Source organism: Lampetra fluviatilis, chromosome 5 (genome assembly GCF_964198595.1).
Source record: "Lampetra fluviatilis chromosome 5, kcLamFluv1.1, whole genome shotgun sequence".
Classification (NCBI taxonomy): Eukaryota; Metazoa; Chordata; class Hyperoartia; order Petromyzontiformes; family Petromyzontidae; genus Lampetra; species Lampetra fluviatilis.
Genome location: NC_136279.1, coordinates 20,432,155 through 20,458,397, shown reverse-complemented (window position 1 = coordinate 20,458,397; position 26,243 = coordinate 20,432,155). Strand labels below are relative to the sequence as shown.

Below are 26,243 nucleotides of genomic sequence, written 5' to 3'. Positions count from 1 at the left end.
AGGTGGTGGTGGTTGTTGTTGGGGAAGAGGGGAGGGGGGCATATGTGGTTGTGCGGGGCATTCCTTGTGGGATGATGAGTAATCGGGCGATTGCTTGAAGGTGCAGCAGTAAGGAGGCTCGTGTTTTAATAACTCTAATTCATACACAGAGGCGGGCGGGACCCAGAAAGGGTCTCGCCTACTGACTAGGGTGCACACACGGCGATGGAAAAGTGAAGCTGGCATTCTTAATGGAAAGATAACACGGAGGTCGTGGTGGATTTCCATCTATTCACTTTCACAGTGGGGCCAACACCACTTGGTAATTGGGTGAAGGGGTCAAAATAAGTTCTCAGGCGTTTGGGCTTATGGAAAAGTTGTGCTATAAAAACTAGCATTGCCATGAACCTCTGATATGCACGTAGAACATTTCAAAACATGTCATCCTGAACGTAGATTATGACGCAATACGTTTATCAAAACCGACTTATAAGGTCACCAACGTTGCCTGTTTGTTGTAGTCATCGTATGTTTGTTTATTTTGCTGTCCGTTTAGAATTAAATTTTCCTGATGTATCCCTGTGATCTTTCTAGGATTCTTGGTGCAGTTTAGTAAAAAAAAAACGTGTTTACATATTACGAGTACGTATGTATACATCTCCTGCATACATTGCATGCAGTATGTGTATAATTTCAAGTCTCCTTTGAAAAATAAACACAGCTATTGTATGTCTGCCCCTCCACTCAATCCGTTACACTGCTTACAGACGTTGAATTTGTATGCATTGTTTGTGTAAATATATATGGCATTATAAACAACACTGTATGCTTTATGCAAACAGGGAATGATATTGTCATTCTGGTAATGAATCAATTATTTGCATACTCTGAAGAAAATCAGCTTGCAGGGAACTTTTTTTTAAAGAATAAATACTCTCGAGTTCGAATGAACACGCTATCCTTTGTAGTTTCTGGACTGGCAGTTTGTTTACAAAGTGTAAACATTGCAGTTCTCATTTTTTTTAAGGTCGTTCCTTCTCTGACTAAAACTGAGCCTCCTTATCAGCTTCTGACGATAAGTCACAAACTTGTATATATGGGCACCGATGTTCGTGAATGGTTATGAGGGGTTTGGGGAAGGTGGGGAGTATACGGGTTATGTTTTGTCTGGTTTTGATTTTTTTTTCTTGCTGATGTGAAAAGGAGTTTGGAAGAGGCGTGGGGAGGTGGGAGGTGAGGGGGTGGTCGAGTTTGGTTGGTGGTGTAGGGGAGTTTTTTTTTACAGTAACACGGGACGGAACTGCTCTGTGTACGGGTCGGACTTCCTCCGTGGGAAGAAGGAGGCAGCCAGCGGTCAGTAGACACGTGATGGATGGCACCAGAGGTCAGGAAGGGCGACTGCGACAAACAAAAGGTGGCATCTGATTTAAAACCCCCATAGCGGTTCCCCCCAATCATGCATTCCTCGCTGGCACATTAGAACAGATCAGCTGGTTTGAATTTTTTTGAAAGCACAAAAACGGTTTTTTGAAGGTGCTGAGGCATATGAAAGGCACGTTTTGTAATGGCCTGCTTGGAACTGTGGTCAAGCCACACACTAGTGCAGTCAAGTCTGACAGATGCTACTTTAAAAGATCAGGGATCTGGTGAGTCTGCACTGTGGCACAATTTCTCCCAGACCCCCCCAAAAAATAAAAATAAATGTTCAGCTTTAAAACACTTGCAGTTTAGGCACCTTGGCTATTTGTATTTATATTTAAGTAATCATTCGTCAATAATTTATAACCCATTGATACAGAGGGCCTGACATGCCAATACCAAGGTCAATGAATGAATCAATACAAATTCAGAAGGGATGTGAATTGGTTTAACCATGTGTGCAACATGTTATTTCTAAAGGAAGTAGGCAATTTCCATCAATAACAGCTATTGACAAATATGTGGCCTCATGCGCAAATAATATACAGTGTACTGTGCAGTGTGCATGGTGTATGATACACACAATCGCTCATATTTCCGAGTGCAATTATGACATAATTGCTGCAATGTAGGCGGCTTGTCTTCTCAATTCAGGGACACCGCTTTAGCCATCTGTGGCGCACAGACCCCATGAGGCCTGTCCAAATGATTTTTGAGATCTGGCCCTGGGGCTGTAAGCCCATGGGTGAGACCAAAATACCACTAAAGACGCCCATATAGCCCAGAGAAACTGGACGGTTTCAAAACCACCTGCAATGAAGGAAAATTCACGGGCCAAAATGGACCCACCGCTGGTGGCCTTGGACCAAGTGGCACACACGAGGCCTCGGAAAAATGAAGATAAAGATTCACGCATGAAAAACAGGAGGCGATCGTGCAATAACACTTGCAGACAATGTCCAAGCGAGATCGCCGATTTATGTTTCAGGTGTCAGGCACAGTTATTGATTGTATTCATACGAACCAAATATCGGCTCTTCTCTGGCCTGCCCTGCGGCATGAGTCCCACAGGCCTGAAGCAGCTGTTCACTGAGCCAATTTCTGCCTAATTGGCACTGGAGGAAGCAGGATATTTGAGGGAGGGTAGTGAGGATTCTCATTTGGGAGTGGGAGCGATTTGGGGCTGGTGATGATGGTGGCAGAGATAATGTAGTTTTGCATTCATTTTTTTGCCAGCACAATTCAACCACCGTTTGACGAAAATAAATCCTTAAAATTGCTAAAGTTGTGTTTTTACGTCTCATAAAACTGTAATGTGTATAGAAGCAATAAAAGCACAGCTGAATATTGCAAAGCATGAATACTGGCATACCTAAGGCGTAGTGACAGCCCTGTACTCTATCAGATCTGCCAGGCAGCCTGGGGGTTAATGGTATGCATTGTATTCCCAAACATGTCAAATGTGGTCAAAATATATTTTCAGCAGCGGAGCAAATATTGTGTTCACATTGTGAATGCAGCCATGGCAAAACGGTTCTTGCTAATGGACTGAGCCTGAATGCCAATAGCTGTGAAGCGTCTCGTGTAACCCCCCAGCTGCATTCCTCGCAATTGAAAGCAGCAAGAATGTTGTGCAAGGCCACATCTGATGTAATTACAGGTGCAAGGCAATATTGAGGCATTACCATGAAAACCTATTAGGGGAGCCCAATAGATTGATTAGAGGTATCACAATCATGAGTTGTTTGTGGCATGCGCCTTCGGGGAGTATGGCCGGGCGGGTTTGGCGTGGGTTGGAAGACCCAGAGATTGGGAGGATGAGCTGTGCTTTGAGAAATTGGAAAGTGAAGGCTAAAAAGGGAACCCCGTTGCATTTTGGCACACCCGAATGGGTGTCAAATGTCGGCCGCCCGGTATCTTGTTAATTTGCAACCATCAGGTCATGCCAATGTTTGCCAAGTGTACGTAAATGTTGATTGTTGATATTGGCGACCACCCTGTGCATAGGCAGTCGACTGCGGCAGGCTCCCTGGCTGACTGCCCTTCTCCCCCCCCACCTCGCTCTCCCCCCTCCCTTACTCGTCTGAATTGGCCTAATGCATTTCCATTAATAATTAAATCAATCATTCTTCTCCTGGCTCCCACGACAGCGGAGAAAAGTTTATTTCTGCAAATATGAAGAAGATAAATAATTTTCATTTCGGCTAAATTAAATTGCCCCAGGATGAAATGAAAGCTTTTTTTTCTCTCTTCCCTAGAATACAATAAAGCGTGAGACCCGAGGGAACCCACTGGCGCATACGAGGCACAGTCAAGAAGTTTTGAGAACGAGATACTAAAAGCAGTCACGGTGGCAGTGGTCGGCTTATTATGAAGCCTCAATCTTAATTTAGTGAAACGCTGTATACAGCAGCGTGTACAATACATTATTGGTGGCATCTGAGATGAAAAAACGTGGCATTAATGGTGTGTCATCGTACTTGCAGCATCTATTTCATTGAACTTTTTTCGCTGTCCTTCGTACATTATTTTGGCCTGGAGCGATACGATGACAGGGTGCGGAGAGCACAAGTACCGTGCCCCCTGGTGACCCCGTCACAAGCAGATTGAATTATAAATCAAAATCTGATGAAGGTAGGAACACAGAAAATCAGGCCCTTGGGCAAAATCTAGCTTGAAAAATAATAATAATATCACACAATAATAACTTAAGCATCCATCCACGCCCGAACGCAATTTGGGCTGAAATGTTGCGACAGCCCTAGAAAGGGCCTGGCCCCAGCATCTCGTGAAGTGACGATGCCGGTGAGAGATGAGGCTCGTGAAACGCCCCCCCCGCCCCCCACCCCCCCGTTTACGCGAAACCGGCGGACACACAAAGATTCCCTGCGGTGGAAAAAAATGGCCGATAAGGCGAAGTGGTTTTGTCGGGGCGAGGCGCAGAAGCCATCGAGAGCGACACGCTCGGCCTGCTCCCTCCTCCTCCGCCTGGGAATGCGGCGCCACTCTGCCCTTGCTTCTCCTGCACCACTCAATTCATTACACTTGGACGCAGATGTTCTCATACTTCTTCCCCCAATGACCCCCCCCCCACACACTCCTGCTCCTCCACCCCCCCCCCCGCTTCTATTTAAAATGTGTATTTCTAATTAAATTAAACATAATCACATTTGCCTTGGATTATTGAGCTTAATAATATTGCGTTGCCCCTTTCATTCAGAGGCATGTCCTCTACCTCTTTTTTTTGCCGTGGTCGCTCACATTCTATCTCAATTGCTCGCTTCTTCGCCCCTTTCTCTCCCTATCTTGCTCTCACTCGCTCTCTACTCTGCACTCTGTCTCTCTCTTGGTGGCTGCTGCTGCTGCTGCTGTGTTTGCTTGTGTCTCTCTCCTTTTCTCACCTTTCTATTTGTGTCCAGATTCTCTCTGTAACAACACAGACCATGCTATACTTGTGTTTGTCATTTTCCGCTCTTCATCACCATCCCATCTCTACATTCTCTCATCCAATCTCTTTGCTCCTTTTTACCGCAGCAGCACCGGTCCGTGTGGTTTTGTCTCGCCCCGTGTCTTTCATTTTTTTTCCTTTCTTGCGTCTTGTCGCCGCCGCTCACCTCCGCACTCTGTCGCACGCCAATCACGGGTCATGACGGCGCTCTGCTCTCCTGCCACTGGGGCATGGAGCGGCGGCGATTGGAAGTGACGTGCGGTGTCACGGCCCTGGGATGGGTGCTTATGAAAGGCGCATGGTTTTTCTTTGCTGGTTTTATTAGTGTTTCGATTGCGTGATTAGCTTGTCATCGGCCTGCCAGTGAGCATTCCGTTAATCCCAGTATTAACCCTGGCAGATGGAAGGCGACAGGCCTGGAGTTTTCTTGTAAATGAGAGTGATTAACAGATTAAATGGGATTATAAGTTGCATGGACCATCCTATCTCCGGGAAACAGACTGCGTCATGTGTCCTTTAATCCCTAAGTCTGGCATTAGCAGTTCGAAACAATTGAGGTGTCTGTGTTGGTGCACGGTATTATATATATTTTTTAAACAATATAACACGTTTTTAATTCGAAACTGAATTTGACCCTAAATTTGAACGTCATTAACTTCTGAAATTACCTGTGATATTTTAAGCCCAGTAATTACTAGCCTATACTCAACGTCCTTCTTGATGCCTTCGTATGGATAGAGCCAATAATGCAGTGTGATCTTTAACACACAACATCCAAAATATATTTTGACCACCAAGAATATGAATCCCTGCAGTCACGAAAGCTTTAAATCAAAACATCCAGGCCTTTTGGAGAAGAAAACTATTCACGACTTTTAACCGTACACAGCAGCAATGAGAATCAAATTACATCACCACGCATGTGCTGTTATGTGTAATGAAAAATATTATTTGCTGGTCCTCCATTTGTCTCGCTTGCAGAGAGGCTCCTTGTGTTGTACTGCAGTAAATCAAATGGGCTTTTTTCCCATTCGTAAAAGCACTTTCGAAGGGCTGCTTGTTAATGCAATTGGTGCATTTGCTTTCCATTGGAGCACATTAGCTATCTAAATAAAAGGTTGGGTCTCATCGTAAGAAGAGCGGGGCGATATTATACAGATTTAAGAACAAGTCTGCCACTTGGACAACAGTCAGATCGGCTGCAAATCCGCCAGTGCCCAACGATGGCACAGCTTTTCGTGAGCATCGTGACACAGCAAAGCAGAAGCCCAGGAAGCTGAAAGCCACTTTGTTGTTTTAAACTTTTCTTCTGCAAGAGATCGCATTGCTCGCCGCTCCATGGGCATTATTGCTGCTGACTCGCAATGCAAATCTGTCCTTGATATTTGTTTTCATTCACGTCCCCATGGTTCACAGAAGGCTCGCAGCTTTGGTGGTGCCGTGGTGGAGAGGTGTTAACTACCTCGCCCGGTATACAGGAGGTTGTGGGTTCGATCCCGACCCTGATGCCTGTGTATTTGGAGTTTGTGTGTTCTCCCCGTGGATTTTTCTCCAGGTCCTCCGGTTGTCTCCTCCACATTTAGAAACGTTCGTTTAGAGTATTTGGCTGCTATACATTTCCACATGATGAAGCCACTTCTTTGAGCTATCATTTGTGGCCAGGTCGCTTCTGAAAAAGAGTGATATATCTTAGTGGGCCCTATCTGGTGAAATAAAAAATGTAAACTTTTGAGACATGCGTGTGTTACCGCTTTTTGATATATCAGCAAAGTGATAACAAATGAATAAGGTAACATTTATTATTCCACTTACTAAAATGTAGTGGCGTATTTCTCAGGTTTGTTTTCGTTTGAAAACATATACAAGACTGCACTGACAATTAAAACAAATGCTGATGCCCTCTTTCTACCGTTCCAACAGAACAGGATGTTTCAGTAAACCGTGGAAATCTTGCACAAATTCAAGTCCATTTTCGAGCCAGAATGGTGACTTCAAAACTGTCCTCCAGTTATGTTGGAGCCACGTAGTGAGCTGCAGTTCCTTTAAAGGTGACCTTGTGTTGCCTTGGAATATGAGGTTGTAGCAATAATAATAATAATGCAAACGATATGTCCAGGAAAACCATCACTGAATCTTAAGACTTTCAGGAGGGTTCTGCATTGGGATGTTTGGCATCACGTGAGAGGCACCTGGAGAGCCAGGAGAAGCCCCATGCGTACAATAGGATAACACTCAGGAGCGCCATGCAAATATATTCAATAGAAATCCCGACTCAGTCTGGTGATTCAACTGAACCGATACATGAGCCGCACAATTTTAGCCCTGCTGCAATCCACTGACACCTCGTAGTCTCAACAGCCCCGTGCCTATAACACCTGAGACACACGGGGGGTGGTCACCCACCTGAGCACTAATCAGGCTCAAGCCTACTTAGCTCCCGAGATGCAACGAGGTGAGGGTCACAGGCATTGTCTGGGCAGTAGCATCTGGCCATGTGATCGTGACAACAGGCATCTTTAGCCGCGCATTAAAGACAAAGACAAAGATCCCCCGTGTAGCCTTAACAGACTGTTAAGGCGAGTGCTGTTATCGAGCACCTATAAAGGCTGGAACGGCACAGAAGGGGATGGGTAGTCGGCACCACGCCTGACCGCCTTTGTCTCCCCGGTGGTGATGTTTTTATTCACCAGGTACTTATTTGAGGCTGGGTCGACCTAGGGGGAGGCCCATGACGGGTTTAGATAATCACCACTGGTGTTGGTGGCCGTGAGCGGGAATCGAACTCGGGTCGCCGGGTTCATAGGTGCAGCGCCGCTAACTGCTGCGCCACCGCTCCCCACATACGTACACGTCCTCCGACCAGCTGATCTGGCAGCTTTTCCTCTTTACGCGATTAAGAGCGCTACGAGCACCACGTCCGCGTCAGGGCGCAAGTATTGCCAGGCGGCACTAACGACGGATTAGGGCCAGACCCCAGGACCTCCCGAGGGGAAGAGATAATGCGGGCTTTGCTGTATCGGTGGAGGTTTGTCGCGTGTGCGAGTATGCAATCCTGTGCTCGTAACGTGCATTTAATAATGTCACGTTGCCAACTTGGCATCCGCTGCCAGGGGGGCACGACTGCCCAGCCGCTGCGCCCGCAGGTCACTCTTCATTTGCCCAAAGTCAGCTGCGTTGAATTGTCATAGCGGACAATTTACAAGGCAAAGTGTCAGTGGCAAAGAGGCAACAATATATGTGAATCATCTTCTTGGTTCTTTCGGTAAAGTCACGTAGAAGGGAAGTAATAAAATAATAAAAATAAAACGTAATAAAATAAAATAATTCTCACGACGTTTCCACCTCCAACCCAGCTTATATATAAGCTCCTAGCTTGGCAGTGTCTCATTCTTCACCTGAAGACGGCTGCTTGCGTTGTAGCCGAAACGTCGTGAGAATTATTTTATTTTATTATGTTTTATTTTTATTATTTTATTACTTCCCTTCTACGTGACTTTACCGAAAGAACCAAGAAGATGAATCCCTGCAGTCACGAAAGCTTTAAATCGAAATTTTATATATGTGAAGTTCATACAATGCAGAAAACGTTCCATTAGACGGCATCCGCAACGGTTGGCCGTGATAACCAAACTCACGATGAGCATTGCGTTGCATTTCTTACATGTACATGGAAAACGTATCAAATAATGAATTCGTAATTTATAAAACTATACATCACGAAATGTGTTTGGTAAATGAATACACCTGAACCCTTGGCCAGAGCCTCACGCCTCGTGACCTCACGTGCTGGTAATCGTACGAATAATAGTCCTGTTATTTACACGAATGGTAATACATCCTTTGCGAGACGGCAAGTTTACTGTAAGGTCGTTTGCTAGCCTCTTGAATGGCGCATTATATATATATTTGTTTTTATTGCCGTCCGTTGCAGTCGGTCAATCGAAACAACTGACATTGTTCCTCGGCGGCCCGGTGCTTTCCTAGGCCACGACTGAGGCTTACTTTAGAAGGCAGGTGCGCCAGTTAGCTTTTTCGGAACACTCCTCGTGAGCTGGTGGAATTCCTGGGCTGTGTTTGCTTGGGGCATTCAAGAAGCTCAAGGTTTTGGTGCGAATGGGGGGGCGGCTCTTTTTTTTGTGCGTGCGTGTGCAAAGCCAAGAGTGGGCACACGGATCACGAGCCAATGCGGCATGGGAAAGCTCGGTCACTGTGTTTATCCAACAGGTGAAGTGCTGAATGACAGCAAGTTAAACACTCGCAGCTCTGAAAGCACTTCTACCAGTGTTTCTATTTGGCAAATTGAAACAGCAACGGAACAGCGGACGCCAGGGCAGCTCCTCACGACCTAAAATGTTCGCCACGTGCCGGCTGCAAACCAGCGAAAGCCAGTGAAGTGTAAAAAAAAGCATCGACAATTTTCCGTGGATCTCAGTGAAATTTTCTGAATGCTTTCTTTGTATGTACATCAGTCCACTCTCATTCATCTTCAGGATGCAGGACCATCGCTCAAAGTGTATTTCACTGAAGCCGGATTTTGGAAGGTGAAATAAGTGTGTGGTGACATTTTTCTCCATAGAGGTTTTTTTTTCTCTCCCACTTTACTAATGGCCTGTCCTCTTAAGAGTCACTGCGTAAACTTTCGTATGTTGCTGAGCTACTGAATTCCAAAAAGTGCTTCGATCAAAATACACTTCGTGACGGGTTGACTGTGGTGTAATTGGCGGGGGCTTCCCCCCTCCTCCCCACCTTTCCTTCATTCTCTTTGGCAACTCAATGCGCAATAACAGACAAAACCACAGCCTTGGGAGAGGGCAAACTCGCAGAAATGGATTATGTCAAACAAAACAAAATCCACGCCGACTGATTAGATTATTTCGAACTGGCAGCGATCCATCCTGGCCCAGCGTACAGCGGGCACACGCCCACTTCGTGCCAGGCTTCCCGAAGAACGCCTCGTTTGGAGGGCACACTCCGGCTTTTCTTTTTTCCATCAGCGCCCGTTCACATCACAATCTCGGACTCAGCGGGCGAGCGGGGCCTCTGACAGATGCAGCGCTCGTTGCAGGCCTCGTGCACGTGCTTCAAAGTGAGGCTTGCAGCTCTTCACTGAAGCCAATGCAGAGTGGCGTTTAGTGACTAAAATTGGGCTCGTTAAAGGAATACGTGCTTGTATATTTAGCGTTTGAACTATTCCCTGGCCGCAATTCAATTGCAGATTCAGTTTCCCCCCAAGCTCTCCCAGATACACACTGCTCATAATTGGCTTTCGGACTTTTTTCTTTTTTTTGCCCGGTGACTGTAAATAAGGGCAAAGCTTGCCATGGGCAAAGACAACAGCATCTCTGACAATCATCCTGTTTAGTGAAGAGTTTTTAAAATGGTGTTTAATTGAAATTCTAACATCAATAATTATCTCTTTGAATCCCACACCAAGGAAATTAGAGTGCTTATCCATATTGATCTGACAGTCAAGGCAAGAGTTAATGGAATATAAAGGAGTGTGAATGATCAAAGAGAAGCTGCACTGTCAAGCCAACGAGATATCTCAAGTTTTCATCGGTGGTTATTAATTCAAAAGCCACCGCATGGGTTTGGTTTGATGGTCAAAATTCTATCACATATCATGCGAGAGGACTTTCAAAGATGACTTATTGGATTGCATCTCTTAATTAAGCCGTCAACCCGGTAACGGCTGCTTCCAGCACTTTTATTTGGTGTGATCCGTATTCTCGCATGCATGGATTGTCCAGTCCAGCCGATTTTTATTTACATTCTACGCGTTCATCGAGGCCTATAAGAGTGTTGGCGGGTGCAGCATTTTACAGTTGCTCACACACCAAATGGGCTTTGATCAAAGTGCAGTTTATGCTGGCATTACTGTGCCATAATTGGCAACCCATTTTGTGCCCTATGAATGAAAAGCATAACAAACAAAACCACAGCTAAGCGCAGATGGATATTACAGTCGAACGCGGTGATTGATGATTTTTTATTGAACCAGGAGCCATACCGCAGGCATCGTACGTATGTGCTTGTGTGCGTATGTGAACGTGTGTCAAAGTGTAGCGTAATAATATTGAAGAAAACATTGTATACATCTCTCTGATCCAAAACAAGAGATCAGATGTTTCTTCAAACAAGCCATGATCAAAGATTATATGTGAGAACATCAAACACCAAATTTTTTAATTGAAATGTATAGCTTGACATTTTCTGGTAATGCTCAATTATTTGTGCGCGGGCCTTAATTTCAGCCAGAGCAGTCTGGGGCTGCCCTCTGGAATAATTATTATATTTCCCAGCAACCCCTTCGTGGAGGATCTTCCACCAACAGTGGCGTGAGAAAGCGATTGCAGGACTCTTAAACGCGATGAACTCTCATGACGTCGTCGAGAAGCATAAACCATCACGCGAACTCCGGTCATCCTCTCAGCGACGGCTTTTGGCTGGCAATCTAACAAAGGCGGTGACTGCATCGCGCGCTTTCAGATCTGCTTCTGCGGCCGTCTGGAATGCTCTTCCTTCTGACATGAAGAAGTCACTGGAGCTATGCACTTTAAAATGTAGTTTGAAAATATTTTTACGAATTGTAGTGTCACAAACACCCGCCCGCACTCTATTCCCTTCCCAGGGTCCCGCTTGCGCCAGGAGGACGCGCCCCCGCGCATCGCGGAGCATCCATCAGACTTGATTGTGTCGCGCGGCGAGCCGGCCACGCTCAATTGCAAGGCGGAGGGGCGCCCGGCGCCCACCGTCGAGTGGTACAAGGATGGCGAGCGCGTGGAGACCGACCGCGACGACCCGCGCTCGCACCGCATGCTGCTGCCCACCGGCTCGCTCTTCTTTCTGCGCATCGTGCACGGCCGGCGCACCAAGACGGACGAGGGCAGCTACGTGTGCGTCGCGCGCAACTACCTGGGCGAGGCCGTGAGCCGCAACGCGTCGCTCGAGGTGGCAAGTGAGTACTCGCGACACGTCGGTTGTGGCTTGCGCGTGGGGGGGGGGCGGAGGCGGTAAAGGGGGGAGGATAAAGGACCCAGACGTGCGTCGTTCGTTTTGTGGTGGTTTGTATCACTCGGTCGTTGGTAAGCTCCGCGCTTTGAAGCCCGTTTGCCCGCGGTCGGTGTTTTAAATTCCACGTCCAGCGCAAAATGAAGCTGGGAGGATTTTTTTGCCGAAGAGCATTGCCTTTGATGATGCACGCTTTAATCACTACGGCGATTATTTACTCAGGAGAGCATCACTGCACCTCTAGGTGATTTTTCAGGAGGGTGCTGATGCATTGGGATGTTTGGCCAATGCCATTTAATGTTTGTTTGGTTCGATGTGGGAGGAAACCGGAGAACCAAGAGAAACCCCACCACACATCAGAGGGGGTGACACACAGTACGTCCATCTCATGGTCACTCCTCAGAGCCCCGCACCTACAACACGTGGCAAGTCCTGGTGTTCATTAATCCAAGTGTAGTGACGCATATTGAGTCACTGTTGTGTTAGCACTAGCCACTGTGAGAAGAATGCAACTGTGCGTCTTAGAGCCTCTCTCTGTCACCAGAGTACGCATGGCATATGGGACAGGCTGGGTGAACCCGAGAGGGCACGTGACCAGGAGAGGATAAGGAAGGGGGCCAGAAAGGGGACCGAGAAGACATGTGATGTGAGGTCCCAGAACCTTCTGGGAAGACCCCGAAGGGGGCGTGGCCGAGGACGGAGCAAGGCCGTCGTGCTACGGTCTTCGCTCTTCGGGCACGACATCGTGGACCAGGCAGCGCGTTAGCTGATCTGGTCCTATTAGCCCGTTAAGTGGTTAAGTAGTTGCCCGTGGTGGTTACCGCCCTATGTCGTTACCCCGCCAGGAGTGTATATAGTTATGTAGTTACCCTGTTGGGGTGTATAAACACATTCCTGCGGAGGGAGCTGGTAGGAACGTTGGGTTGCTCGGTCAATGGCCAGGGTCAACGGCGGCGTGGTGTATTCCGCAAATATGCCCGACTGTGAGGGCGGGCACAAGCCGGCGTGAGTAGGTTAAACGTTGAGTTTTATAAGGGCACCACCCCCCATCCAGCCCCACCCTCCCCACCCAGCCCCTCCCCACCCTCCCCTCCCAGCCCCTCCCCACCCTCCCCTCCCCACCCAGCCCCTCCCTCCCCACCCAGCCCCTCCCTGCACGACGGACGGACAAATTAATCCCCTGTGGGCTGGTGTAACCAGGAGGTTCCTACCAGTATTAATGTGTTGCCTCCAAGTTAGAAGTGTCTGCCTCCGTGGAACCCACTACACAAGTGCTAGCAAGGCTCAGCTTTCCCTAGCTGCTGGGATCTGACGATATCGAGTGCAATCATGATGATTTGGTCATAGACTAAATCATAAAAAAACTACGTGACGTTGCAAGAGGAGACCAGCAGTTGCATAATGCAGCCAAAAGCTAAACTATCCTATGAGCACAATGCTGCATTTACATTCACTTCCTTTTACCAATTCCCAGGTCTCGTGGAAAATAATTATTTTATCTCATTTAGTTATCTATTTTCGTAACGGCGGAGAAGTTCTTGCCTTGAGTGCTTTAAAAAAAAAATCTTCCGAATACCATGAACAAAGAGAGACACGTGACTGCTTTTAAGTTTATTGAGAGCAGCAAGCAGGTCCACATTGCAGACTGGTTTTAGCCTTGAGGAAGCTCCGTGGGGGCCAATTTATATTTTTAAAACAAGGTCTCGGGAGTGTGAAAACAAATCCCAAACAATCGGCTGGAATTGTGGACCTTATTAGCCACCTACCTGGAATTGAGTTGGCGTGTCAGCCCACATCCACCGTTACCCCAGCACCAGACGTGTACTTACAAAGGATCAGGAACAATTACCGGAACATGTTATTTTGCATGAATGTACAGTATCGTGTCGACCATGACCATCGCACCTGCATCGACGGTTTACCCCACGTCAATATGATGATATTGTCCGCATAATATAACAGTGTCTCAATGGGTTTCCATCCCGGTTACAAATAAATTGACTCCTTGTTGAGGCACTCATTTGCCACCAGTGAGCTAAGCTAGGCATTAAGGCAAAATTAATGGCCACTGGTGTGCGATTTGTCCTTGCGTTGTCTTTTCGACATTTCAGAACATTTTACAACAGTGGTAAAATATGATAATGGTAGCTTATGGACACTCGATTTTTTCACCGCAACCAAAATGTGCTGTTTGATAAGCTACAACTCCCCCGCAGGTGCTGATTATTCAGTTTAATGTGATTGGGCATAACTGGAGGGCCGCTGGCTGCGGCAGGCATGATTGATGACTGCGCGTGCAGGTGCTGATTTCAATGAGTCTACATTAAGGAGAGATGCACTGGCCAGATATGGCTGAGTGTGTGGCTCTTCGTGTGAAAATGAATGCCTTTTCTTTCTCAGCGCTCAGGTGGAAACAAGCCAGAAGATCTTTCATGGGTACTTTAAAAAAAACGTCCACTTTTTTATATGAATGTGTCAAGGTTGTAAAATACATGAGCAATTTTTTTTAAGGCGCTTTCAGCATGACACCAATTAGGTTAATCTACCACTTTCTGAGATGCTGGGTGTTTTAATTAAAGCATTAAACGATTGACTTGGTACATCAACGCGACTTGATTTCTGCCTAAACTGTGCGACATATGCTATTTGGCGGGTGCACAGTTCCAATGCCCAAAATTCCAACATGAAAGGTTCTGCAGGTACAGGTAGGCTTCTTGAAATCTCATCCCCTGCAGCCCCCCGGCGCATGACGATTGTAGGAATGTGTGATTACGTCTCGAAATGAGGACCCCCCCCAGCAACAGCCACACCGACGTTCCCGCAGTTCTTTTCCCCGACGAAGAGGGGGGGGGGGTTCTGCGTAAAAAATTGGCCGCCGAGTCGAACGTGCAGCTTCAAAGGCGGCCACTGAGAGGTAACCGAAAGGGGAGGACGCTTGCAGCTGTCGCGGGGGAACAAACCCCTTCGTTGCCCCCCCGTTCGGAGAAAGCAACGGGAGAGCAGAGGCCCGCGCGCTCGTCGTCAAAACCCCCGCGGGGCGCGTCCAGCCCTTTGGAGTTCCGCCGGCGGCGGCGGTCGTCTCGAGAAAGCCCCATGCGAGGGCCCCCCCCCCCCTTCCCCAGGAGGCGAAGGTTGGCCACGTTGGCCCAGTACGTCGTGGCTCACGGCCCGCGGTTGGGAGTGAACTCTTCACCGCTTGTAGCGGTGCGTCACATCAAACGGACTGCCGGGCCGTTGGTTGGCGTCGGTTTTGGCCTCCGAGTCGAGCGGAGCAGCTCCCAGCACACGCGTCGGGTTACGGCAGTTCACAAGCTTCTGCCAAAATAAAAACCAACTCGCATGCTTGGCAGGCCCTTTCGTGTCATTTCGGATTAGAAAACGCTCATACGAACAGTCAAAAGTTTCCCGCGCGCGAGTTGAATAAAAAACAAACACATCGGTCTGGCGATGCTTCTACATTTGGAATAGCATTTGAACGCCGCTCACCTATAGCAGCTGTGGTGGGGGGGGGGGGAGATGCACCATAGCTGGAAGCGTGCGCCACACAAGGCAGCTGCCGGGGTGGGGGCCTGGTTATTGAGGCCGGCGAAGGGTGGAGGCTGCGGGACAGTGACGTCGCCGGTCTGCGGGGGTTTTCGGGAAAGCCGGCTGACAATTAGATGTAAAATCAACTTAGCGGCGACTTAGCATTTGTATGTATGCATCGCGGGTCAGACCGACGGCTGCTGCGCTTGCATTATTCTCTGGTGAGCCATTTTTATATTTAACATGTGTTAGGGTTTTGGATCTGGGGTCACGGTGGCGGCTGCCCTCTTCAAGCGGCACTGTTCCTGACAGCTTGATCTATTGATCAACGTGAGGTGCTGACAGTGTAAATGAAAATTCATGAAAAATTGATGCACTCCCTCGATCACCGTCCCATCTCCTATTCTTCCACGGCAAATTATGGCCGGCCAGCTGAGAACACTCGTGACCTTACTCTTGGCCCGTGCCCTCGAGCCCCCAGCATCCAACAACGCCGTTCCATACACCCCCCCCCTCCCCACACTGCTTACACTATGCGTTATTCCTACCCACCCGCCCACTCACCCACCACATTCTCCATGCTTTCCCCCCTCCCAGCTCCCATCTCCAACCCGTTTTGCCTCCTTCCATCTCCTCCTCTCCTCTCCACCCAACAGCATCACCCAACTTACCAAGGCTGTGGGGGGGGGTGGACCTGGTTCAGAGGTCAGGGTTCATCAGGCACTTGTGAGGCGGACGGTTGAATTTCAGATATTCATGGTGTGGGGAGGGGGGTGGGGTTGCGAGGAGATGGATACATGACCCCTGCTCTTTTTTGGGGAGACACGCAGTTCTGCAAATTTAACCAGATGTATTCTTGATCAGTGTTCAAAAAATTACTATGCTTCATGTGCAATGAATGGGTGCCTGAGTGTGTGTGTGTGCGTTTTGGTGAAGCGGTTAGCGCCGCTACGCTACGAACCCAGTGACCCGAATTCGATTCCCGCTCATGGCTACCAACATCAGTGGCCATTTTCTGAACCGGTCCTGGGCCTCCCCTAGGTCGACTCAGCCTACATGAGTACCTGGTGCGGTGTGTAAAAGCATCGCCACTCGGGAGACAAAGGCGGCTGGGCGTGGTGCTGGCCACCCACCCCCTCGTGTGCCGTGCCGGCCTTAATAGGTGCTCACTAACAACACTTGCCCCAACAGTCTGTTTAGGCTATACGGGGGATCTTTGTCTTTATACATGCGCACACACACACACAAGCTGCTATCAAAGCATTTTTGCGACTGAGATTCCAAAGATGTTGCGCCAACCTAATGTCACCGCAGTTCCGATAGTTCATTTCTAAGCCACTTCTTATGATATCATGGTGAGATCAAAGGGTTATGTATGAAAAGAAGAGTAATATGAGTGTTTGTACTTTGATGACCTTGTTCTCAACAATTTTTGACCACTGCCCTGTGTGCGTGTCTGCGTGTTTGCGCGCAAAATGTTATTTTTTTTGGTCCCGTGTATTTCCTTCCTGGGGTGGGTGTTTAATTGTAGGGTCGGACAGATGGCAGGTAACTCACGCCCCAAAGGGGTGCAGGAGGTTGTGATTTTGAGGCAGACGCGTGGCACAGACAAAAGCCCACGCAGGGGGGTCGGCACACGTCTGATGAAATTACAGAGTGTCAGGCGTTGAGACGGACAGCCAAGCAGGGCAGATAGATGGACGGGCAAAGGACACAATGCACGGGTCGCCATGGAGACCTGTGGGTGGGACGGCGACAAAAGAGGCGGTGGGGGGGGGTCCCTTTTAAGAAAATGAAACATTTTATGCCACCATGATGTTTGGCAGGAGTCCACTGGTTGGCAGAGTCGCGAGAAATCCGCGTTGTCGGCTGCAGGAGATTTGTTTCCCAATTCGGAGCATTGCACCAGCAGCGTAAGTCCTGAAACTCTCGTTCCGTTGGCACGGGCGGAGCGTAACATTCTGCAAGCGCTGTAAATATTGTGGTGGGCATCGGGAGAGCCGCGGGCATCACAATATCAAGCTGGGCTTTCGAGAGACCGGTGGGGTGCGACACATGTGACACGGCGGGGTGAGATCTGCGGACAGATGGCTGCTTGGGGAAGGAATTAGCAGAGCCAGGAAGGAGGCATTGCATCTGTCCCCTTGTGTCACAGTATCGGGGACAGGGCTGATAAAACAGAGCACTGTCAAAGCCTCCGCTATGATTCATGTCACCGCACTGCACGCTCGCCACAACGCGTGCACGATGGGGGGGGGGTTATTGTCCGGAATGGAGAATTGTAGATTTTCCACAAATCTGCGCTGCGATCGTTCAACGTGGGGCATTAAGGGCTGAAAGGATGACAAAATATGAGTCGCAGCTGTGAAGCCCTGCAGCAGGCCTTTGCCATATCCCTCTCAACCTGACTCTTCCCCTCACACCCTCGTGCTCCTCAAAAGTCTTCCCTTGCATCACAATCCACCCTCATGCCAAAGGTGTCTCCCCATAAAGGACGGAGGAGGAGGAGGGGATGGAGGGAGTTGTACTTTAATCAATACCTTCTCAGGGGTTGGGACCTCCCCGGAGCGTCCCCTACAATTGGGCTCCGTGCTGTCCGCGACTACGATCGTAACGTTTTCTGCGCAGCAGGTGAAATGCGAAAAGAAGAAGTGAGAAATATTGTGGTGCTTTTGATGTGTCCATTGCTGTTAATCGTGGGGAGGGGGGTGGAAATAGAATGAAAACAAACTTTTTTGTGGGTTTTTTTCCCTTTGTGTGACCGAATTCTAAAACATCCCCCCTTTTTCCTAAACATTGGATTATTTTTGCCGATACAATCAACGCCTTGGCTTTGGCAACAGGGTGTTAAACTACTGAAGCAGAACGATTGGTTTTATAATGATTTAGGGATAAGGATTTGCATTTATCTGGCACTGAATTGCAACTGCATCTTGTTTATAGTTACTTGTTAATCCACTACTCGCTCAGACCTCCTTCTATGGTGTTAGTCATGGGAGTTTGTTTTTTATCATACTTCACTTTGCTGTTTTTTTCCTGGATTGTTCTGTTGCGCGTAGTCACTTTAAGATGTTCTTTGTTCATGTTTTTTGTTTGTTGCGGTTGCACCCGAGTCAAGAGCCGCATTGCTCACAGGGCTATACCTAATAAATGAGACTGAAAACTGAAACTCTCATACTATCACTCTCCCACTCGTGTTAGGCCATGGCCGGGAATAGACCTCAAGTAATCGGGCTCGTAGTGCAGCGTGCCACTGGCCACCTGGACCATGTTATACAGGCTAAATAACACAACAAAAATCCTGCTACGATCCTTTTTTTTTTGCAAAAATATATGATTTAATCAAAAAAATGTACGGTTAAACGAATGTTAAACATTTTAAGAAGCTCCTGGTGTGCATATGTGCATACGTGTGTGGCTGTGTGTGTGTATATACATGTTCTATACCTGGAGATAAACAAATACCAACAAATTATTTCTCCCCCATTTTCTCCCAGCAGTGCAGCTCTCGATAAAATTGGTTACGGAGTGTACCTAATTAAGGAGTCATTTGGAAAATTGCCAATGGAAATTCAATACGCCATCATCAAAAGCATTAGAACAACGCACATGATAGGCACTCGATTCTTTTACAAGAAGACGCGTTGAAGAGATCTCGACGCCTGCATTTGCCAGGTCCTTTTTCTGCTGCCGGTCGTGCGATTTGTGCCTCCTCTTTCACCTGGTTGCCTGTCAGTGGAGGCTAAGCAATGTATATTTAGACATCGCATCGTGTGGCTGTTTGTCTCGCCGAGGTAACAATTCTTGCACCTCGCTATCACGCAGGTTTTGACTTGTTGGCTTTGCTGGAATATTTCCAAGTGGCAAATGCAGTCTTTTTTTTTTCAATTTAATAAATTGGTCACAGAATGCCAAGGCACACAAATAGAACGAGACACGGATGCATCCCAATAATGTAATACAGTGCTCTCCAACACCGCACTATTGATTATTCTTTCTCTTCCTTTCAGCCTAACATGTTTAAAATTTGTGCAACAACGGACATTTAATTTCCGCGTGAGTTACTATGCAATTAAGCGCACTTCTATCGGCCCCGCTGGTGCAGCTGGAGAGAGTAGTGCCTGAGCTCCGATTGGCTGAAAAGCGCTCACACGTGTCAGTGCGTCCGTGTGTGTGCGTGTGTGCATGTGTGCGTCCGTTGGTGCTCGCTAACAGCACTTGCCCCTACAGTCTGTTAAGGCTATACGGGGGATCTTTGTCTTTATCTTTGTCCGTTGGTGGTGCAGCGATTTCCAGCCTGCGCTACGAACCCGGCTATGCGAGTTCGATTCCCACTCACGGCCAACACCAGTGACGATAATCTGAATCGGTGCTGGGACTCCCCTAGGTCGACTCAGCCTCAAACGAATGCCCAGCCACCTACCCCCTCGTGTGCCATATTGGCCTTCATGGGTGCTCGCTAAAACAGCAATTGCACCAAATGTTTGTTAAAGCCTACACGGGGGATCTTTGTGTGATGTCCAACAATCAGGTCACTTCACTCACATTGCCTCCTCCCAAAGTCACAGGCACCCAGACACAGAGCAATCGAGCTGCTCAATCTGCCAAAAATCACGAAGTTACTGCGGAGTTTAATCGCAGTCTCGCTGTTTATCTCTCCGAAGCGGTATCGGCCTGCACAGCGTGTCGTTGTTGCGGCACACTGTCCGACGTTTCGCTCCAGATGCCGGGAGCCTCTTCAGGAGCTGGGATGTCACACTGACAGTCGTAGCCTCCCAGCCCATGGGGGCGAGATGTCGGACATCGTGCGGACGAACACACGGTGACGGCCTGAAAAGCGCCCAGCAGAACTGGGCAGCCGTTCCCATTCAGCTCTCGCTCAGACACAAGAATTGCGGAAGAATTTTTTTTTAAAATAATAGTAAAAACACAAATTTTTTATTCGCAAATAAATGCAATAAAAATGTAATGAGAAGCAAATACAGGCAGTGATGGGTTTTTTTTTGTGTTCAGTCGGAAATACAGCGCCGTGGAAAAGGACCCTTTTATTAATTCAAGGCACTTTAAATAAAAATGAAAGTGCTGCGTCGTGTTGTGCGCTAGGGGTGTTGTTTAGTGGAACACGTGCTTCTTGATGGCTTTGAGGAGGGTGGGGAGAGGCTGATATGACTTGGCACTGAGGTGGTGCCCTGTTATTTATGAATAGCCTGAAGGGCCCTTTTTGGCAATTACTAACCTTTCACTCTCTCTGCTGTATTATAATGGACGTTCTGCGTTCTGCATTAGGTTCCCAATTCCTAACCAAAAGAAAGAAATTTAAATAAAAGGATATCAAGAAACACACACCCGTAGCGTGCATGCTGCTTAACATTTTTTAAATATAATACATTTATATAATAATACAAAGTGTAACACCTTTTATATTTGCTGTTATATGTCTATACATTTTCAGTGATACAAATACTTTTCTTGAACGCATATACTGTTTATCAAGGAGTGCATGCGATTGTGCAGTTGTTAGCACACTGCGCGATGAGCCCAGGGACCTGAGATCAATCCACGACTACGGCGAACGTCAGTGGCGAGTGATTTCGGAACGACTTTGAGCGCTCACCCCCGCTATGATGTGCATGTGTATGTTGCACTTCTCTCGCACCGTATGTAGCCAACCGTGCGAATCGGAGGTGCGGGGGGGGGAAAGGACAACAAACTAAACACAAAAAGCAGTTCTCAAGAAATTAGTTTTCAATCGCTATTTAAACGTGCATAGCTCCAGTGGCTTCCTAATATCAGAAGTGCATCTGAAAGCGCGCGATACAGTGACCGTCTTTGTCCGATGGCGAGGCAAAAGCCGCTGCTGCGAGGATGACCGGAGTTCACGTGATGATGTATGCTCCTTGACAAAATATAATCAAACAACCCTCAATGACCTAAAGGGCCTCGGGAGGCATTCATCCAGCAGTGGATTGACAAAAGGGCTGTACGTCATTCAATTAGAATTTAATAGTGCTTTAAGTTTACATAACATATAGGGTGGTGCAGGTGGAATCAAACAACCCCAACTGTTCATTACCACACAATCTCTGGCACGAAATAAGGAAATGTGTGGCGGTTGTCATTATTAAAAACCAATTAGACATCGGGGCCAGTGGCAGCAGGAGGGTATGCGCTCGCCTGTGCGGTGTGTGCGCCCTGTGTTGATGAACACGACATCGTGTGATCGGGTCGGTGGAAGGACGCTCCCCGTGCATTCCCTCTCTGGAGTCGAAACTCGCGCGACTGCCACCCTCCTGCCGTCCGCGACTTCACGTTCGTCCGGTGGCTTGGGCTGTCCTGCCGTACTCGCCGTGGCCCTCCTCGCTCTTTACCGTCCGTGTGCTTTTAAGAGATCGACTTGCGACTTGCGTCTTTATGTTGTTGGGGGTTTTTTTTGTTGCCGGCCAAGCGACTCTGGGAGCCACCTCTTTAGCCAGGCGATAGCTCAAGAGACCAGGATGAGTCTCATTTGCAAGAGTGACCTCGTGTCTAAGAGTGTCTAGTTTCATGGGATTTTAGGTGGCTCGTCCGTAGGGCAAGCGAATAACAATGGGAAGGTTGGGAGTTGAAATCCTCTTTGGGGAGTTTACTCAACACATCACACCTTTGAGATCAATAAAATAAGTAGTACTTCGTGGTGAAGTCTTCAGTGGTTTGTCCTTTGGACAGATCCACCACCTCCACAGGAATGTGGAATTTTCACCACTCTATCAGGGTTGCAAATAGAAGATGAGCATTGCCTTAATGCCATTTGAGCAGGAAATAGCTTTGACTTGGATAATTTTGTTTTTAAACAATAAGTATATGAAATAGCTATTTGTGTACGTAATAGTGTAAACGGTTCACCCCTGCCTTACGATTCATTCAATTGTTGCAATTCAGCATCGTTATTTGATTTATGATTGTATTATTTGTGTTAATATTGTGGTGAATGTAGAGGGCTATAACTGCTGTAAGGGTCACATGACCCCATTACATATAACACATACAAATTGAAAAACATCGATTCTTACATGTGCGATTTTATGCGTGCATTTCGAGCCTAATAATCCATGTTAATAGATTAATCGATGCATTTCTAATGTGTAACTATTAACGTGCATAACGCACATGCGATATGCATTGTATATAGCTGCATTTAAAATAATATGGCATTGTTTATTTTTCTTTTCCCAACTCAGACACAAAGAAACACATGACTCGATTTACTGGCCAACCAATCTGTGCACAGATATAATAATGCCATCGGTGTTTGTACGGCAAACACGATATTAGTCAATGCCTTTTGTCTAACCCGGTGTGTATTATGAGTGCGCGCATGAAGCGCATGAAAAAATAAAAACCAATTTATTTTGTAATTACATTGCACATCAAATGCATTTACAAATAATTCATAAATTAAATGAACTCATTAATAATTGATCCCACATCCCCCATCTGCAGATTCACACCTGAAATTTCTGCCGAGTGAATTATTATCACCGACGTTTCCTCCACCGCCGGCTTCGTGCGGCTTGAGCTCTGGGGTTTACGTGGATGCGCGTGTGCGTGCGGTGTGCTCCTTACCCACGCCGTCTGTTCGTGGCAAGTCGGAGCTTGTTTGTTTTCATTTTCTTAATTGTTATGAAACGTTTTACCGCGAGGAGTCGTTGAGCCACACGCTGTGTTTTTAAGACTCAGCCACCACTGCCCTGGGACTGAGTGGCTCAGAGCACATGGAGTGGCCGCTAGGAAGCTCCTCCCACGCTGCCTCTCCGTGGGAGATTCGCCCTAGAATAGGTTTTAATTTAGACTTAAATACTCATGAGGTCTATCCCTTTCTTCAGAGTGCCGGCGAGCATTTATTTTTTAAAATATATATTCAAAGCATCCATGTGTGCAATAAGTCTCAGGAAAACTCAAGTAGCTTGAACAAAATCTGTTGTTGACCACTAAGACTTGCTGCAATCAAGGTGCTGAATACGTTTCCTACAATCAAGGTGCTGAATACGTTTCCTGAATAGGCCATTAACTACACCATAGTGTACTGCACGCGCATACATATTCGTGTTATTATATACACTGAATTACATGATTACATGTTGTGTTCCGAGGCCCAGCTTGCGAAAACCACTGATCTAAATGCATTACCGTACAATGGTTATCTTGTAGCGCAGAAGCACAGGAGAGGCTGTAGCAAAAAAAAAAATTGGCTTGTGAGCAACCATGTCCAGTCACAGACTTTAGATTCTGATCATCATGATCAGCTAGAATGTATCCACTGCTGGACGAAGGCTTCCCAAAGCTGTGGCCATCACTGGCGGTCTCATGGTGGAACAATTTGAGACCCTGTGTGTGCATCTGTGATTAATCTAAGGTCAGCAGGTTCACCAGTGTTGCCAGTCCACACTGAGTCAACTGTTCAATTCACAGCAGCCCCGGCCTTTAATTTCCGCCGGAATTATCGGAGCTCACCATCTGCTGTGAAGTGGATGCTATGGACAGTGTGGTGTCATCATCATCAACAAGCAGAGCATCGTATTTTACCGCCATCATAGCCCGAATCCCACATTTGAAACTGCGTTGTTAAAATAATAGACACAATCTCTCCCTGCTCGTCTGCTTGTTCCTCAAATATTCCTCTTATAAAAGAGGTTGAAAATCCTGACGGCTTCTTGCACGGGTAAAAACGACGAACATCAATCACCTCGTGTCTGTGGAAGTCACCTGACCCTGTGCTGCTCTTCAACCGATGGCAGGTGGTGCACGTTCAGATGCATGCAAGTCACGCACGCACGGGGCCAGGCCATTGAGACTTAAGCATTCTAATGGAGAGGCCTGGAATGGCCTTATCGAGTATGATCGCAGTAATTGATGCACTAATCTCCGGGCTTCATTAATCGGGTTGGCTGCAGAAGCCTTCTGCTGCGTGGGCGTGCGATGTTCCGTTCTGCTGTAGCAACCCACCCCACAGGTGATGAAATTCGAGTTGAGCCTTAGAGGAAAAATGTAGACGCTATCTGTGTGGCCACTTCGCCGCGCGCCAGGGAGGTGTCCGTTCCAAAACCGCTGCGGCTTATTATTTTCTTCCGTTATTATTGTTATTTTAATCTCCTTTTCCTCTTTACAACAAACACAGCTCGCAAGCATCTCAGAAATGTACGCAAGATAAAAGTGTGACACGCGAGGAGATAGATTCGGCTTGTTTCTAGACAATCGGGTTTTTAGTTCTTGTATTACATCTTGTACTGCTGCCCCCTGGCTTCAACGTGTCCCTCCAAGGGCGAGTATACATAACCCCTGCTCGGTCGCTGAAATGAGAAATGTTTTAACTTGGAATACTCCGTGAAGATAAAAGGGAGAATGTTGAAACGAGTAATCTCGAGAGTGTTATTTGTTGGGATACGAATTCATTATTCCTCTTTGGTCTGATAATTGCGAATTCACTCACCACTCCAAAGACAAACAATAAAAAAAAACAACCTTTTGCTGTATATTATTCAACACTTTTAAATGTTCATACTTTTTGAAAATGTGCATCTTTGCCGTGGAATTCCCAAACTCTAAAACCCATCCGTGTTTTACTTGAAAACATTGAATTAAACGATAATTTACAGCCAATTTTAAATCAACCGCTGGATGACCTCTGATCATGCCTTTCAGCCATTCCTGGGGATTTTATTTTACACCATACTTCACTGCACTGCCAAGAGCAGGTTTGTTTACGCTGAGGCCCAGGACTGGTTTGGAGATGACCTGTCACCAATAATGCGTCTGGGAATCAAACTCAGGTCTCGCTGGGTCAACAGCGTCAGCGCGCTAGGCACGATGCTAACGCTCTCCCTCAAAAAATCGTTCTGGATGCCAAACCAGAGGCAATACATTTCTCTGCAGCTGACAAAACTCTCGAGTTTGTGTTTTTTTTTGTGTGTGTTCTTGGCAAATGTGAGACGCAGTCCATGTGAACTTCATCCCATTTTCCCAAAACGGATTTTGGAAGGATAATTTGCCCTCTTCACACGAATAAAGTGCCACGGATAATGAAGCTAGTGAGATATAACCGCTGTTATTTTCCGCTTCCAATTGCTTTATAAACGTAAGCATACTGTTGGAGATACACAGTACTTTGGGCACGATTTGCCATCTCACGGTGAAATCACAAGCACGTCAAATTGTATTTTTAAAAATAGGTAGTTTCCAGAATCTTGAATTGTTACTTCTGATTTTTTTTGTACTTGTATTGCCTCTCTTCTCTTGAGTCTCCGTTATTATTGTTGTTTACCTGTTATGTGATTCACATAGGCATGAGAGAGACCATTATGTACATTTGTAGCATACACACGTGTTAATATTCGAGTTCATTGCCGTTGAGAGAGAGATACCAAAAAAAATGTAATCCTCCATTTTGCAGGAGCTTGGAACAAATATACTCCCAGGCGAAGGTTTAATTCAGGCCAAGATGGAAATTAATGAGCGTATCTGGTCCTGAAACCATACGGATGATGAAAAATTAAATATTAATATCCAAAAGAATGTATTATGCACATTCCAATCTGCTACTGTCAAAATCACAGCTCCGTGTTGCTAGTACCTGATTCCCTCACACCCCCTTTCCATTGCAAAAAGATTGGCAGTTAATAATAATCATGAATTATGTATGAAAAGTATTACTTGCATAACGTAAATATGTGTAGTGCACAGTTGTACCCTCCCTTGGAAGTGGTTTTAATGAGATTGTTCTTTTGTTGAACCAATTGCTGAAAACTCTCTTTATTTTGTTTCATACTTGAAGCCCAGCAATAAGAAACGTTGATTGCCTTGCGCACTTAACCCCAGCCGCGTAAGC

At 47.0% G+C, this 26,243-nt stretch overlaps 1 protein-coding gene across 4 annotated transcripts in view; it reads left to right on the top strand.

Moving 5' to 3' along the window:
• LOC144932749 (roundabout homolog 2-like) overlaps window positions 1-26,243 on the top strand; it is a 200,766-nt gene that overhangs the window by 53,469 nt on the left and 121,054 nt on the right. For all 4 annotated transcript variants that reach the window (XM_078857153.1, XM_078857152.1, XM_078857154.1 and 1 more), the window contains exon 2: window positions 11,478-11,804. In XM_078857153.1, the coding sequence (XP_078713279.1) occupies window positions 11,478-11,804 (327 nt within the window). The remainder of the gene's footprint in view (window positions 1-11,477; window positions 11,805-26,243) is intronic.